The sequence below is a fragment of the Rhinopithecus bieti genome, unplaced genomic scaffold (genome assembly GCF_001698545.2).
Source record: "Rhinopithecus bieti isolate Rb0 unplaced genomic scaffold, ASM169854v2 scaffold_70890, whole genome shotgun sequence".
Classification (NCBI taxonomy): domain Eukaryota; kingdom Metazoa; phylum Chordata; class Mammalia; order Primates; family Cercopithecidae; genus Rhinopithecus; species Rhinopithecus bieti.
In genome coordinates, this window is record NW_016827312.1 from 929,429 (window position 1) to 942,205 (window position 12,777).

The 12,777-nt window shown below is 38.7% G+C and overlaps 1 protein-coding gene across 2 annotated transcripts in view; it reads right to left on the reverse strand.

The window, feature by feature from the left end:
* LOC108523241 (hyaluronidase-4-like) overlaps positions 1-6,942 on the reverse strand; it is an 18,046-nt gene extending 11,104 nt beyond the window's left edge. The window contains exons 1-3 of one of the 2 annotated variants that reach the window (XM_017863760.1): positions 6,765-6,942; positions 5,165-6,116; positions 485-574 (exon numbers count right to left, since the gene is read on the reverse strand). In XM_017863760.1, coding sequence (XP_017719249.1) covers positions 485-574; positions 5,165-6,085 — 1,011 coding nt within the window. In that variant the 5' untranslated portion in view covers positions 6,086-6,116; positions 6,765-6,942. The remainder of the gene's footprint in view (positions 1-484; positions 575-5,164; positions 6,117-6,764) is intronic. The other variant, XM_017863761.1, reaches the window with a different exon arrangement.
* Between the last annotated feature and the right edge of the window lie 5,835 nt (positions 6,943-12,777).

Genomic DNA, 12,777 nt, shown 5'->3' on the forward strand with positions numbered 1-12,777 from the left:
AAAAAAAAAAAAAAAAAAAAAAAAGGAAGAAAGAATTATTTATCATTTTTGGAGCATCTGCCCTCCTTAGTGCAAATGAAATAATTTTCATTTTAAAATTTTATTTTTTGTTTGTCACATATGTATTATGCCATGTAATCTACCAAAATCCTGCAGAGGAGGTTTTATTTTAGTCTAGTTTTTTAGTTGGAGAAGCTGAGACTCAGAAATGTTAATTAACATGCTCAAAATTACACCCCTAGGACATAAACATCAGTTTCTCACTTAGCTGTCTGATTAGAATGATTGCGCTCTTTCTACCCTTCTACTAACAACAATGGCTGGTATGGAGTAGGTGCTCAATGTTAGACCCTGTACTTTTTGAATTTCACTAAGGTCAAGCAAGCAGATAATCAGCAACCATTTGACTCTGATGCGAAAAAAAATTTTTTTAAACCAATCTCAAAAGTGTATTCAAGTTGCTGACAGAGAAATCATTGCTTACCTTTGAAGCAGAATATTCATATCCTCCCCACAATATTACTCCCGCTGCCCCCAATGCAGCACTTTCGCCAATTGTATGTACTAAGTCCTCCTAGAAAAGAGAGGTATCAGGAGTAGTTTCCACCAAGTCAAATTTTGTCACTGATAATGCAATAATAAGACTCAACCCCTCAACTGTGGTAAGGAACACATTAATAACGATATCTTTGTTTCTAAAACAAAGGACTATACCACAGGGTAAATACTGCATGATCTCAGACAGAATCTGAAAAAGTTGATCTCACGGACGTAGAGAATAGAATGGTGATTACCCGAGGCTGAGGTGGTTAGGAGGGAGAGGGGATTGAGGAGATGTTGGTTAAATAACATATAATTACAATTGGATAGGAGGAAAAAGTTCAAGAAATCTATTGTATAGCATGGTGTCTATAGGTAATGACAATATATTGTATTCTTGAAAAATGCTAAGAGAGTGGATATGAAGTGTTCTTAAAAATAGCTGTGAGGTCATGAATTTGTTAATTAGCTAGATTTAACCATTCTACAATGTATATGTACCTCAAAACATTATGTTGTATATGATAAATACACACTACAATTGTATATGTTGACTAAAATATAAATTTTAATACACAGAAAAAAAGCATTTCTTTTAAATAAAGCTATCATACAAAAAAATAAAACAAAAGACTAGAGCAGAATTGGAAAAGGTGATACTGCCTTGGATTCTTACATTTACTTGAGAAATATTTGCAATGTTCCAGGCAATATTCTAAACACTAAGAATATAAAAATGAAATAGATTTCAATTCCTGTTCTTGAAGGAATGCTTTTTAGTCTAATGGTTGAGACAGACATATAAACAAGTGACTATAATATAATAAGATAATTTTTATATTAGTACTCACAAGGCATATATAAATTAGAAGTGCTTAATACTTCATGGAAGAGTCTGGGAAGGCTTCCTTGAACAGGTTAAATTTCAGATGACTCTTGGGAATGAGAATCAGTAGACTCTTGAGAATGAGTATGAATTCACAAGACAGTCTAGAGAGAGCAGAGTTTTATATCCACAAGGAAGAATAAGAGCAGAGACTCAGATCCAGGCAAAATCACAGTTCATCCGGAGAACTCCCAGCACTTCCTTGTGGTAAAGCGTACAGAATTTCGTAAGAACATATGAATTTCTATGTATAAACAGAATCCAAATACAAACATAAAAATGCTGTTTTAAAGTGTTAAGACAACTGGCCGGGCGCAGTGGCTCACGCCTGTAATCTCAGCACTTTGGAAGCCCAAGGCAGACAGATCACTTGAGGTGAGTAGTTCGAGACCAGGCTGGCCAACATGGTGAAACCCTATCTCTACTAAAAATAAAAAAATAGCCAGTCATGGTGGTGCCTGCCTGTAATCCCAGCTACTTGGGAGGCTGAGGCAGGAGAGTCTCTTGAATTCAGGAGGCAGAGGCTGCAGTGAGCCAAGATCCTGCCACTGAACTCCAGCCTGGGTGACAGGGTGAGACTCCATCTCAAATAAATAAATAATGCAAAAATTTAGTGCTGGAAAGACATAAATTTGCAACTTTGATTCTTTTTTCTTTTTGCGTATAAAGAATGCATTGGAGGCCAGGCATGGTGGGTAATCCCAACACTTTGGGAGGCTGAGGTGGGTGGATCACCTGAGGTCAGGAGTTCGAGACCAGCCTGATCAACATCGTGAAACCCCATCTCTACTAAAAATACAAAAATTAGCCAGCATGGTGGCACATGCCTATAATCCCATCTACTTGGGAGGCTGAGGCAGGAGAATCACTTGAACCAGGGAGGTGGAGTTTGCAGTGAGCCGAGATCGCACCATTGCACTCCAGCCTGAGCGACAGAGCGAGACTCCATCTCAAAAAAAAAGAAAGGAATGCATTGGAGGGGAAAGTCAAGATAGTACAGGCAGGAACACCAATTAGGAGGTGATAGAAATTGTTTGGTGAGAAATGATGATGCCTCAACAAAGGCAGTGTCAGTCCTTGTAAAGCAGAGGGAACAGATTGAAGAGTTATTTGGAAATAAAGATGGGTAAGTTTTAGTTACCTATTGGATAATGGAAAGAGGAGAAGGGAGGCAGCCAAGTGACTTTCAGATTGGGTGACTATGTAGATTACAGTTCACCAAGATAAGAAACTGAGGATGTTATGCTAATGAATATAGGCCAAGAGCAAAGAAGTAGGAAATAGGGAGAGATGGGAGATAAAGGGGATGACAGATGGAGCAATCTGCATTCTTTTCTCCCCTGCAAGGTATGGAGAGTCAGAGATCCAGTGCAAAGGTGGAGTGCTCACAGACTGCAGTGAGTAAATTGTCACGCCACTGTAAGCTTTCCTGCATGGTAGGAAGGTTTCAGCAATACTGGTATGTATGTTCTGCAATTTGTCTAAGTAATACAACAAGAAATGAAATCATTCTTCCATTATACTGACTAGTATCACATTCCTTAAACCTAAATGTAGTCATTTATTTTAATTGAGACACTCCTGAAGGCAAATACCAACCAGAACTGGTTTTTAAAAAATGCATTGGAAAGTTATGTTACTTAGACCAAAGGTGAGAAAAACCTGTACTGTTTTTTGATATGTGATACATGGAAGGCAATAGGAAAGCATTAAAACAATTCAATATAATGCTCAGGTGATTCTATATATTTTGGTGAGTAAAGAATGCAGTCTATTGATTTCCAAAGTAGAGCTCAGAGGTGATACATAACCTATAATTTACTTTAAAAGTCTAATGTACCCACAAAATTAAAATAAAAAAGATTAAAAGCCTAATAGCACAAAAAATAGGAAAGCAATGAAAAGCTTTTATGAAAATGTGGCTCATCTCATTCTCCCATTTTCTCTCAAGGTGAACTCTTTGACTGAATGAATTATTATTATTTTCTACTGTTATTACTAATAACATGTAATTCCTGACACAATGTAGGTGCTCAAGAATTTCTGAATGAATAAATGTAACTCAGGTTTTTTCTGAAAAGGATTTAAGAAAGTAAGACGATTTGAGAAAGCTGGCATCACTTGAGGAATATCTTAGCAAGAAGACTTTGGTAGGCATGACTGATATCCTAAAATACCTGGACAACTGGCTTTTGAAAGAAGGATTTGATATATTCTATGTTGCACCAGAAGGTAGAATTAGAACTAGTGGTATGAAGTTAGTAGGAGGCAAAGTAGATTAAATATACTCAAAAACTTTCTAGGGACTAATATTTCCCCCAGACGGCAGTTTTCCTTCTAATGTAAGAAGTGCCCCATCAAAAGTGTTAAAGTAGAGGCAGGATGAGAAAGGGTTTTATTTGGGTAGGAGATGGGTTAAGTGCCCATGAGATTCTTCCAAATTTTTGTCATAATGCTATGATTCTTTTCCTTCTAAACTTATTGAATGATACTGAGTAATCCTGCAAGGTCAAGTCTAATTAATATTTGGATTTTATTCTGAAATATTTAGGAAGAATTGCTACTGCTTTTCAATGGTTTTAAATGGCCTTATCTCAAACCTAAATGGTCTACGTGAGCTGTGTATTGTCTATACAACAGCTTTGCTTCTGTGTTGGGTACTGCCATAAAGAATTGTTGGCTGTCAGGTGTGGATGGAGATTTGAGGGTTTTCTTATCTAGCCACCCATCCAATGATTGAATGCTTAGGATAATGTCCTATGTGACAATCTAGTTAAAGTTTGAACACTTGCCACGTCTTCAAACTTATTATCTTCTAAACAAGCTCATCCCCACATCTGTAGGCTTCTGGCTTTGTGTTCAGTCTAAAGACAGTATCTGTCTCCTTATATAAACCAGTTTTAATGCCTTGACAATAACCACTAGATTGCACTGTAGACTCTTAAAGACAAAATCAAGAGAATCTATGTAATTTTTTCAGTTAGCCTAGCTAATTAAAACATACAAATACAATATAATGAGAAATGTAGCTGGTTAATAATTCACCCCAAGCTCTATCTTGTACGTTTTTGATTTGGAAAATTGCCTTTTCATATTAAGAAGTTCATTCTAGGCCGGCTGTGGTGGCTCACGCCTGTAATCCCGGCACTTTGGGAGGCCTAGGCGGGCAGATCACGGGATCAGGAGATGGAGACCGTCCTGGCTAATATGATGAAACCCCGTCTCTACTAAAAATACAAAAAAAATTAGCCAGGCGTGGTGGCGGGCGCCTGAAGTCCCAGCTACTCGGGAGGCTGAGGCAGGAGAATGGCTGAACCCAGCAGGCGGAGCTTGCAGCAAGCCGAGATCGTGCCACTGCACTCCACGCTGGGCGACAGAGCGAGACTCCTTCTCAAAAACAAAATAAAAAATAAGTTAGTTCTAAAATTTCTCTCTGGTTAAAATTACTCTATCTGTTACATTATTTAAATCAAGTTTAACATCTGTTCTGTAGGAAACTCTTGTGAATGCTAAGCTGGTAAGAACCATTATCCAAAAGTGTTAAGTGCACATCTAATTGTCAGTGACATTTTTCAGCGCCGAGTTGACATTTGAATAAATATACATGCTTAATAAAAGAATAGCATTGTATTGCTAAGGGAAAATAAATATCCTAGAACACTTGTGTGGAGGTTTTATATAGTTATTCTACAAAATTTCCATTAAAAAAAAAAAATGTGAGTGACTGCTTTTCCTTACCTGTGACAGAGCTTCAGTACTACGCAAATAAAATGGTCTGGAAAAAATAAAAACTGGCAAAACATAGTCATGTCTAGCCATTTCAGCAATCCTCATGGCTTCTCTCACCCGATAGTGAACAAATTTCAAAGCATTTAAGCTTGACTTCAGTATTTTATCCAAATATATTGAAGGATAAAGCGCGGCGCTTTTTTCCCACAGCCACAAGAGTTGGTCATTGCGGAGAATTTCATCATTCGGACAATTACCTGTGTACGTCTCTGGATTTATTCTGTAATCATAATTGTAGCAGTCTGGGTAGAGATAAAAGCCCCATAAACATTTTGGTCTCATTTCTAAAGCCAATGTGAGAGTAATGTTCATGACATTTTTTCCAGCATTTTCAAATTCCTCTCGGGCAACTGTTTCCACTTTCATTTCCGACCAATAAGGATGATGGTTTCTAGTGAAGGCTAAAGAGTGGTTTTTATATATTATTCTGCTGCCCCGATTTCTATCCCATTGGGGTTTCCAACTTTCCCAGTCAATAACAACAAGTCCTTCTGATCTCCACCAAGGGACAGCTTCTCCAATGTCATCAGCAGCTTTCCTAAGATGTTCAGAAAGGTTCACGTTCTGCGGTATTCCTCCATTAAAGGATTTTCCATCTTGAGAGAAGTAAGGGTAATACCCTAATTCATTTGGATAAATTATGGCAATTTTTGACCCACTCTGAGTCTCTAAAGGATTTGATATAATGTTAAATACTTGAAGATTTATATTCACGTTGAAGAAAGGTATACAGTACATTGTCGGGGCTGCCCAGAAAATGCTGAAAGGCTGGCTCTGTATCACCGGAGGCATTGCTGGTTTGAGGGCTGCCTGAGTTAACAGGATAAAGAGTGGCAGCACTCCTAACCACGCCACCCATGGGTTACACATGGCTTGAGGTTTTCAGCATTACAGCAGTCTCCTTAAAAATAATAAGCAAAATATCATACATAATGGAGTCAAATGTCCCTTAAGTTTTGTGGTATATAGTGAATAGACCAAATATTTTAAAATATCTTTCAGGTTTAATAATATGTAGGCCAATATAGATATTATAGTCTATATATGGATATTATAGGCCAATGTAGTTTCATCTGAACAAGGGAGGATGAGTGAAGCTTTTTTTTTCACTTGAAATGTGAAAAAAAAAATCTAGTCAATAAAACTATAAAAGTTTCACACATTCATCAGCTATGCAAACTCTAGCTGCTAGCCATTCTGGTTTTAATTTCCTACGATTCTGAATACGCTAACCCAAACCTTCTTGTACTGACAAGCCTTCGCTGGCTGTAAGAGGAACTAGAAAAGAAAGTCTGAATGGATTGTCATATCTCCTTATTGATTACTCGCAAAGTGACTCCAAGAACATGTCCACTTGAAAATTAACAAATATTGGAATTTTAACTAATATTAAATAGAACAAAAAGAAATAACTAACTGTACTAACAGTAATACTTTACATGCAATTTAAAATGCACTGGCCTCAAATGTTTGTTTTTAAAACAGAGAGCAGTTACCCTTGGAACCAGCATAGGCTGAAATAAAAAAAAACAAGTAGAAATTTAATTACCCTTTGTTGATTATGGATTTTGGTGCCATCATCTTCTCTTAGGTATGTAAACAAGCTAAAATCCTATTTGTTCTTGAACTCCAGTGGTTTTCCTATAAAGAAACTGGATTGTATATTCAGCAGTTAAACCCTAAATAAACCTTGTCTCTTTAGGCCCCTCTAACTAGTCCGTTGGGACAAAAACTGCCAAAGAATCTTCCCAGAATATAAGGACTATCTAATAGTTGATGCATTCCAGCCAACAAGATCTCATCCTGAAAGCAATATGGTTGCAGTTACATATCAAAATTATCTTATCATATGGATTTTTTTAAATAAAGGAATTTATTTTAAACAGATGTTTCTCTGATATAAGTAAACTCAGTTTCTTTTTAAGAGTCATACATTGTTTCTCATGTAGTTCTTGGTGTCTTCATTTAATGTACTAAATTCAGGAAAGACACCAACTAAAATTGTATGCTAACTCTCACAACATAGCACCCCAAATTTGTAAAGAAACTTGAGTAAGTCGTAGGCTTTCTGTACACTGAATTTTTAAGTTAACAAATGTGAATGATAATTTACTTTTTAAAATAAACTGGATATTACTGAGACAATCGCCTTCAGTGGAGTGTGTATTATAGCACCAGATGAATCTCCAAGCTACCAGAGATGGTTTCTCTCCCATCACTCTTCTCCAATCATGGGATCTTAATTTGACTCCCATTCACCCACAAAAATATAAAAGCAAATCTTCTTCATTCTTTATTTGTTGTTCAGGGAAAATGTAAGAATATCTACTCTCCATAAATATTATTCTTTACCTCCCTCTGGTCATGACTGCACATTGGGTACATATGCCTAATGAACTGACATCCTTGGGGAAAAAACACCTTTTTAAAGCATTTTTTAAACACCTATTTTGTAGCTAGCCTATGGAAAATTATTTTGGCATTATTTTGGTCCCTAGTCTACATTTTATAACAAACTTCTACTACAGTAACAAACATATGCATTATAATTATATGCATTTTTAAATATAATGAATTCTTTCTACATGCTACTTACTGAGATTTTATGTTTTTCTAGTCATTTCTATTATTCAAGGTATAAAACTAGATCTACATTTTTCCACTTATAAAATATACATACTAATACATACATATACATATATACATACATACACTTGAATGTTTATTCAACAAATCTGATATGTTTCAGGCAAGTAGCCAGGTCTAGCGAAGCAGTGGGGAAAGCAACATAATTTTACACATTGTAAAAAGGTATAGATACCAGCCAGATGCGGTGGCTCATGCGTGTATTCTCAGCACTCAGGGAGGCCGAGGCAGGCAGATCATGAGGTCAGGAGTTTGAGACCAGCCTGGCCAACATGGTGAAACCCCGTCTCTTCTAAAAATACAAAAATTAGCCACTTGTGGTGGTGTGCGCCTGTAATCACAGCTACTCAGGAGGTTGAGGCAGGAGAATCGCTTGAACCTGGCAGGCAGAGGTTGCAGTGAGCAGAGATTGTGCCACTGCACTCCAGCCTGGGTGACAGAGTGAGACTCTTTGTCTCCAACTATATATGACATTCTGGAAAATAAAAAATATGGAGACAATAAAAAAAAATTAGTGGTTGCCAAGGGTTAGGGAGAAGGACAGATGAATAGGTGGAACACAGTGGATTTGGAGAGCAGTGAAACTATTTTGTGTAATACTTTAAAGGTAGATACATGCCATTATACATTTGTCAAAAGCCATAGAATGCACAACACGGAGAGTGAACCCTAATGTAAACTATAGACATTGGATAATAAGAACATGTCCATGTATCAGTTATAACAAATGTCCAGGTCATCAGCTATAACAAATGTACCACTCTGGTGGGGATGTCAATAGCAGGGAAGGTTGTGATGTCAGGGAGAAGGGCGTATATGACAAGTGTCTCTGCTTTCTGCACAATTTTGCTAGGAACCTAAAAGTGCTCTAAAAAGTAAAGTCTATATGAATGAAAAACGTTATAGATCCAATTGCATTCACTGCTACTATGTTTGTAATAGAAAATCCTAGAAACAGGCCGGGCGCGGTCGCACCGGCGGCGCGGGTGGCTCAAGGCCTGCTAATCCCAGCACTTTTGGGGAGGCCGAGACGGCGGAGTCACGGAGGTCAGGAGATCGGAGACCATCCTGGCCTAACAGCGTGAAACCGTCTCTACTAAAAAATACCAAAAAAACTAGCGGGCGAGGGTGCGCGGGCCCGCCTGTAGTCCCAGCTACTCGGCGAGGCTGAGGCAGGAGAATGGCGTAACCCGGGGGAGGCGCGGGCTATGCAGTGAGCTGGAGATCCCGGGCCACTGCACTCCAGCCTGGGCGACAGAGCGAGACTCCGTCTCAAAAAAAAAAAAAAAAAAAAAAAAAAAATAAAAAAAAGAAATCCTAGGAAAACATCTATGTGGCCAACAAGGTTTCTTAAATATACTGTGGAACTATATATGATTATGTAAATTCACCCAAATACTTATAATATGAAGTAACGCTGTTTTTTTTTTTTTTCCAGTTTCTTGTTGTCTTTTCAACTTTTCATCATTTTGGCTATGAAACCCCTCACAAGGAAGAAAGTCAGCTTTAAAGAGCCCAATTTCAGATTGCACACCTGTCAAGCTAAACATTTTCTGCTTCTCTTTGCAGCCACTGCATACCCACACTTCACCATGGCCAGGAACCAGAAGCAACCCTGTATTTGGGAAAAAAGTACTTGGCAAGGGAAGAGAGGAAACACACCTTGTCTTTATTCTCCTGGCGATTTTCTTTCCATCAGATTAATCCAGCCAAGAACGAAAAAAGAGGTTAACTTTTACTAAACTTTGAATTTAACGTTGTATAAACTTAATTAGTGACCAAAGTGCTAAAATCTGCGTTGTTGAGACTAAGGATCTGTAGATGACAGTAACTTTGAGGGTTTTGTTCTGCTGTTCAGTTTTGGAGTCTGGATGACATATGCCCTTCAATAAAACTGGGGTTGTTCAATAAGCTGCTTAACGGAGGCGACGCCTTGCTCCCTCCCTGTCCAGTGGGATGCTGACAGCGTGAAAGGAGAACACAACTAGCCAGGTAAGAGAGGATGCAGAAAGAAAAGGTCCTAGGATGGATGGTTGGTGCATGGCTGCCAATGGTAATGAATGTTACTTTACTGCCCCAAGAAAGGAATGGTTGCCAAATGCTGAGGTGCCAGCTGGACTTCACACATTGTAACACCAAGCACTTAGATGAGGGCCTTGTGGAAGGGGCGGCAGATTGCTGTCGAGCGCCAGGAATTCTAAACCATATTCTGCGGCAATAAAGGAAAACCTTGTCTCTACAAAAAAAATACAAAAATTAGGCCAGGCATGGATGGGGTGCGTGCCTGCTCAGGTCCCAGCTATCGGGGAGGCTGAGGGCTAGGAAGCATCACTTGAGCCCAGGGGTGGAGGTTGCAGTGCAGCCGAGAATCATGCCACAGCTACTACAGCCTGCGAAAATGGGGAGTAAGACCTGAAAAAGAAAGAAAGAAAGAAGAAAGAAAGAGAAGAGAAGATGAGAAAGGAAAGAAAGAAAGAAAGAAGAAAAAGAAAGAACAAGAAGAAGCGAGACGAGAAGATTTGAGCAGAGAGAGGAGAAAAAAGAAGAAAGGGAAAGAAAGAAAGAAGAAGGAAAGAGAAAGAAAGAGGAAAGAAGGAAAGAATGAAGAAGGAAGGAAGGACAGGAAGGAAGGAAGGGAAGGAAGCGAAGGAAGGCAAGAAGGAAGGAAGGAGGAAGGGAAGGAAGGAAGGAAGGAAGGAAGGAAGGTAAGGAAGGGAAGGAAGGAAGGGAAGGAAGGAAGGGAAGGAAAGGAAGGAAAAGGAAGGAAGGAAGAAGGAAGGAAGGAAGGAAGGAAGAAAGAAAGAAAGAAGAAAAAAGAAAGAAAGAAAGCAAAGGGCCACCGAAGAAGAAAGAGAGACAAAGAGCGGCGAAGATAAAGAAAGAAAAGAAAGAAAGAAAGGAATACTTCCAAAGGGAAGCAGTGCACTTGGGACAACCAGTTTTCTATTATAGCGAGGAAATACAGAGAAAACTCAGAGAAGATGTATTTGATCTAGGGGATTCTCTTGACAGGAGATTTTAAGTTACAAAAAATATAATGAACAGGTTTTCAGGGTCAGGGGGTGGCATGATCTTGGCTCCATTAGAGGGTGTAAAGAAGAGCACACAAAAGACAAATAATAACCTGGGAATTTGGGCTTCATGTGTAAAAGGCATGATGGAATGAGTTCTGATGGATTCCTCAAGGGAGATGAATAATCGGTTTCAATTATATCCTCCTTCTTGTCAGTGGTACTATGGTCTTAATGTTGGTGTACCCTCAAAATCATATGTTGAACCTAATCTCCAATGTGATTATATTAACAAGTGGGCCTTTGGGAGATGATTTGGAAGGCTCTGCCCTCATGAATAGGATTAGTTCCCTTATTACAAAGGCCCCAGAGAATGGCCTTACCCCTTCCACCATGTAAGGAAACAGTGAAAAGGTGCCATTTATGAACCAAGGAGCAGGCCCTCACCAGATACCAAACCTATTGGGACCTTGACTGTGGACTTCCTAGCCTTCTGAACTGTGAGAAATACATTTCTGTTGTTTAAGCCACCCAGTTTAAGATATTTTTGTTATAGCAGCCTGAACAGACTATGATCATGGGTATCTTAGACATTCTGTAGTAGGAAGATCTAGAGAGAAAGGGCATCAACTTTCTCTCTAGATCTTTCAGAGCTCTATGAGGTCTCTTTTCAGTTCTGCCAAGGACAGTGTCCAAAATGAGCCTGAGGTTTTATCATGCTTTCTTTTCTTTATACATTTTCTGCAACTGAAATGTGAACCTATTGAGATGGTCTAAACCAGAAAATACACACACACACACACACACACACACACACACGTGATAATAATATAAAATATGTGTGCTTGCATGCATGTGTGTGTGTGTGTGTGTGTCCATATTCCTATGCAATTGGGAACTTCATTCTTTCCACTCAAGAATAGGAAGTTTTATCAGGGAAATATATTCTTACACACTATGAAATCATCAATCACTAAGTTCATTATGATAAAGCATTGTTAAACCTAGGACCCAATAAAAAAAAAAAAATCACATTGGAGTTTGCAACAACTTTTAATCAACAAAAGTATATATATATACACACACATATATATACACACACATATATACACACACACATATATATACACACACACATATATATATGTATACCATAAAACCCTTTGTAATGTATTATGGGGCATTCCAGGCAAAGACGAGAATTTCTTTCATGGAGGGTCTTGTTTGCGTGAAAGCTTGAGCCCTGGCCAGGCATAATAGCTCATGCCTGTAATCACACCACTTTAGGGGGCCGAGGTGGGAGGATTGCTTGAGCCCAAGAGGTTGAGACCATCTTGGGAAACACAGTGGGAGCCTGTCTCTACAAAAAAAATTAATAATAATAATAATAATAATAATTAGCTGGATGTGGTGGCATGCACTTGTAGTCTCAGCTACTCAGAAGGCTAAGGCAGGAGGATCACTTGAGTCTGGGAGTTTGAGGCTACAGTGAACTATGATTATGTCATAGCATTCCAGCCTGGATGACAGAATGAGACCCTGTCTTTAAAAATATATAAAAAAATAAGCCAGGCACAGTGGCTCACGCCTATAATCCCCGCACCTTGAGAAGCCGAGGCAGGTGGATCACCTAAGGTCAGGAGTTCAAGACCAGCCTTACCAACATGGTGAAAACCCGTCTCTACTAAAATACAAAAATTAACTGGGTGTGGGGGCACACACCTGTAATCCCAGCTACTCAGGAGGCTGAGGCAGGAGAATCACTTGAACCAGGGAGGCAGAGGTTGCAGTAATTTGAGACTGTGCCACTGCACTCTAGCCTGGGCAACAGAGTGAGACTCCATCAAAAAAAAAAAAAAAAAAAAAAAAAAAAAAAAAAAAAAAAAAAAAAAAAAAAAAAAAAAA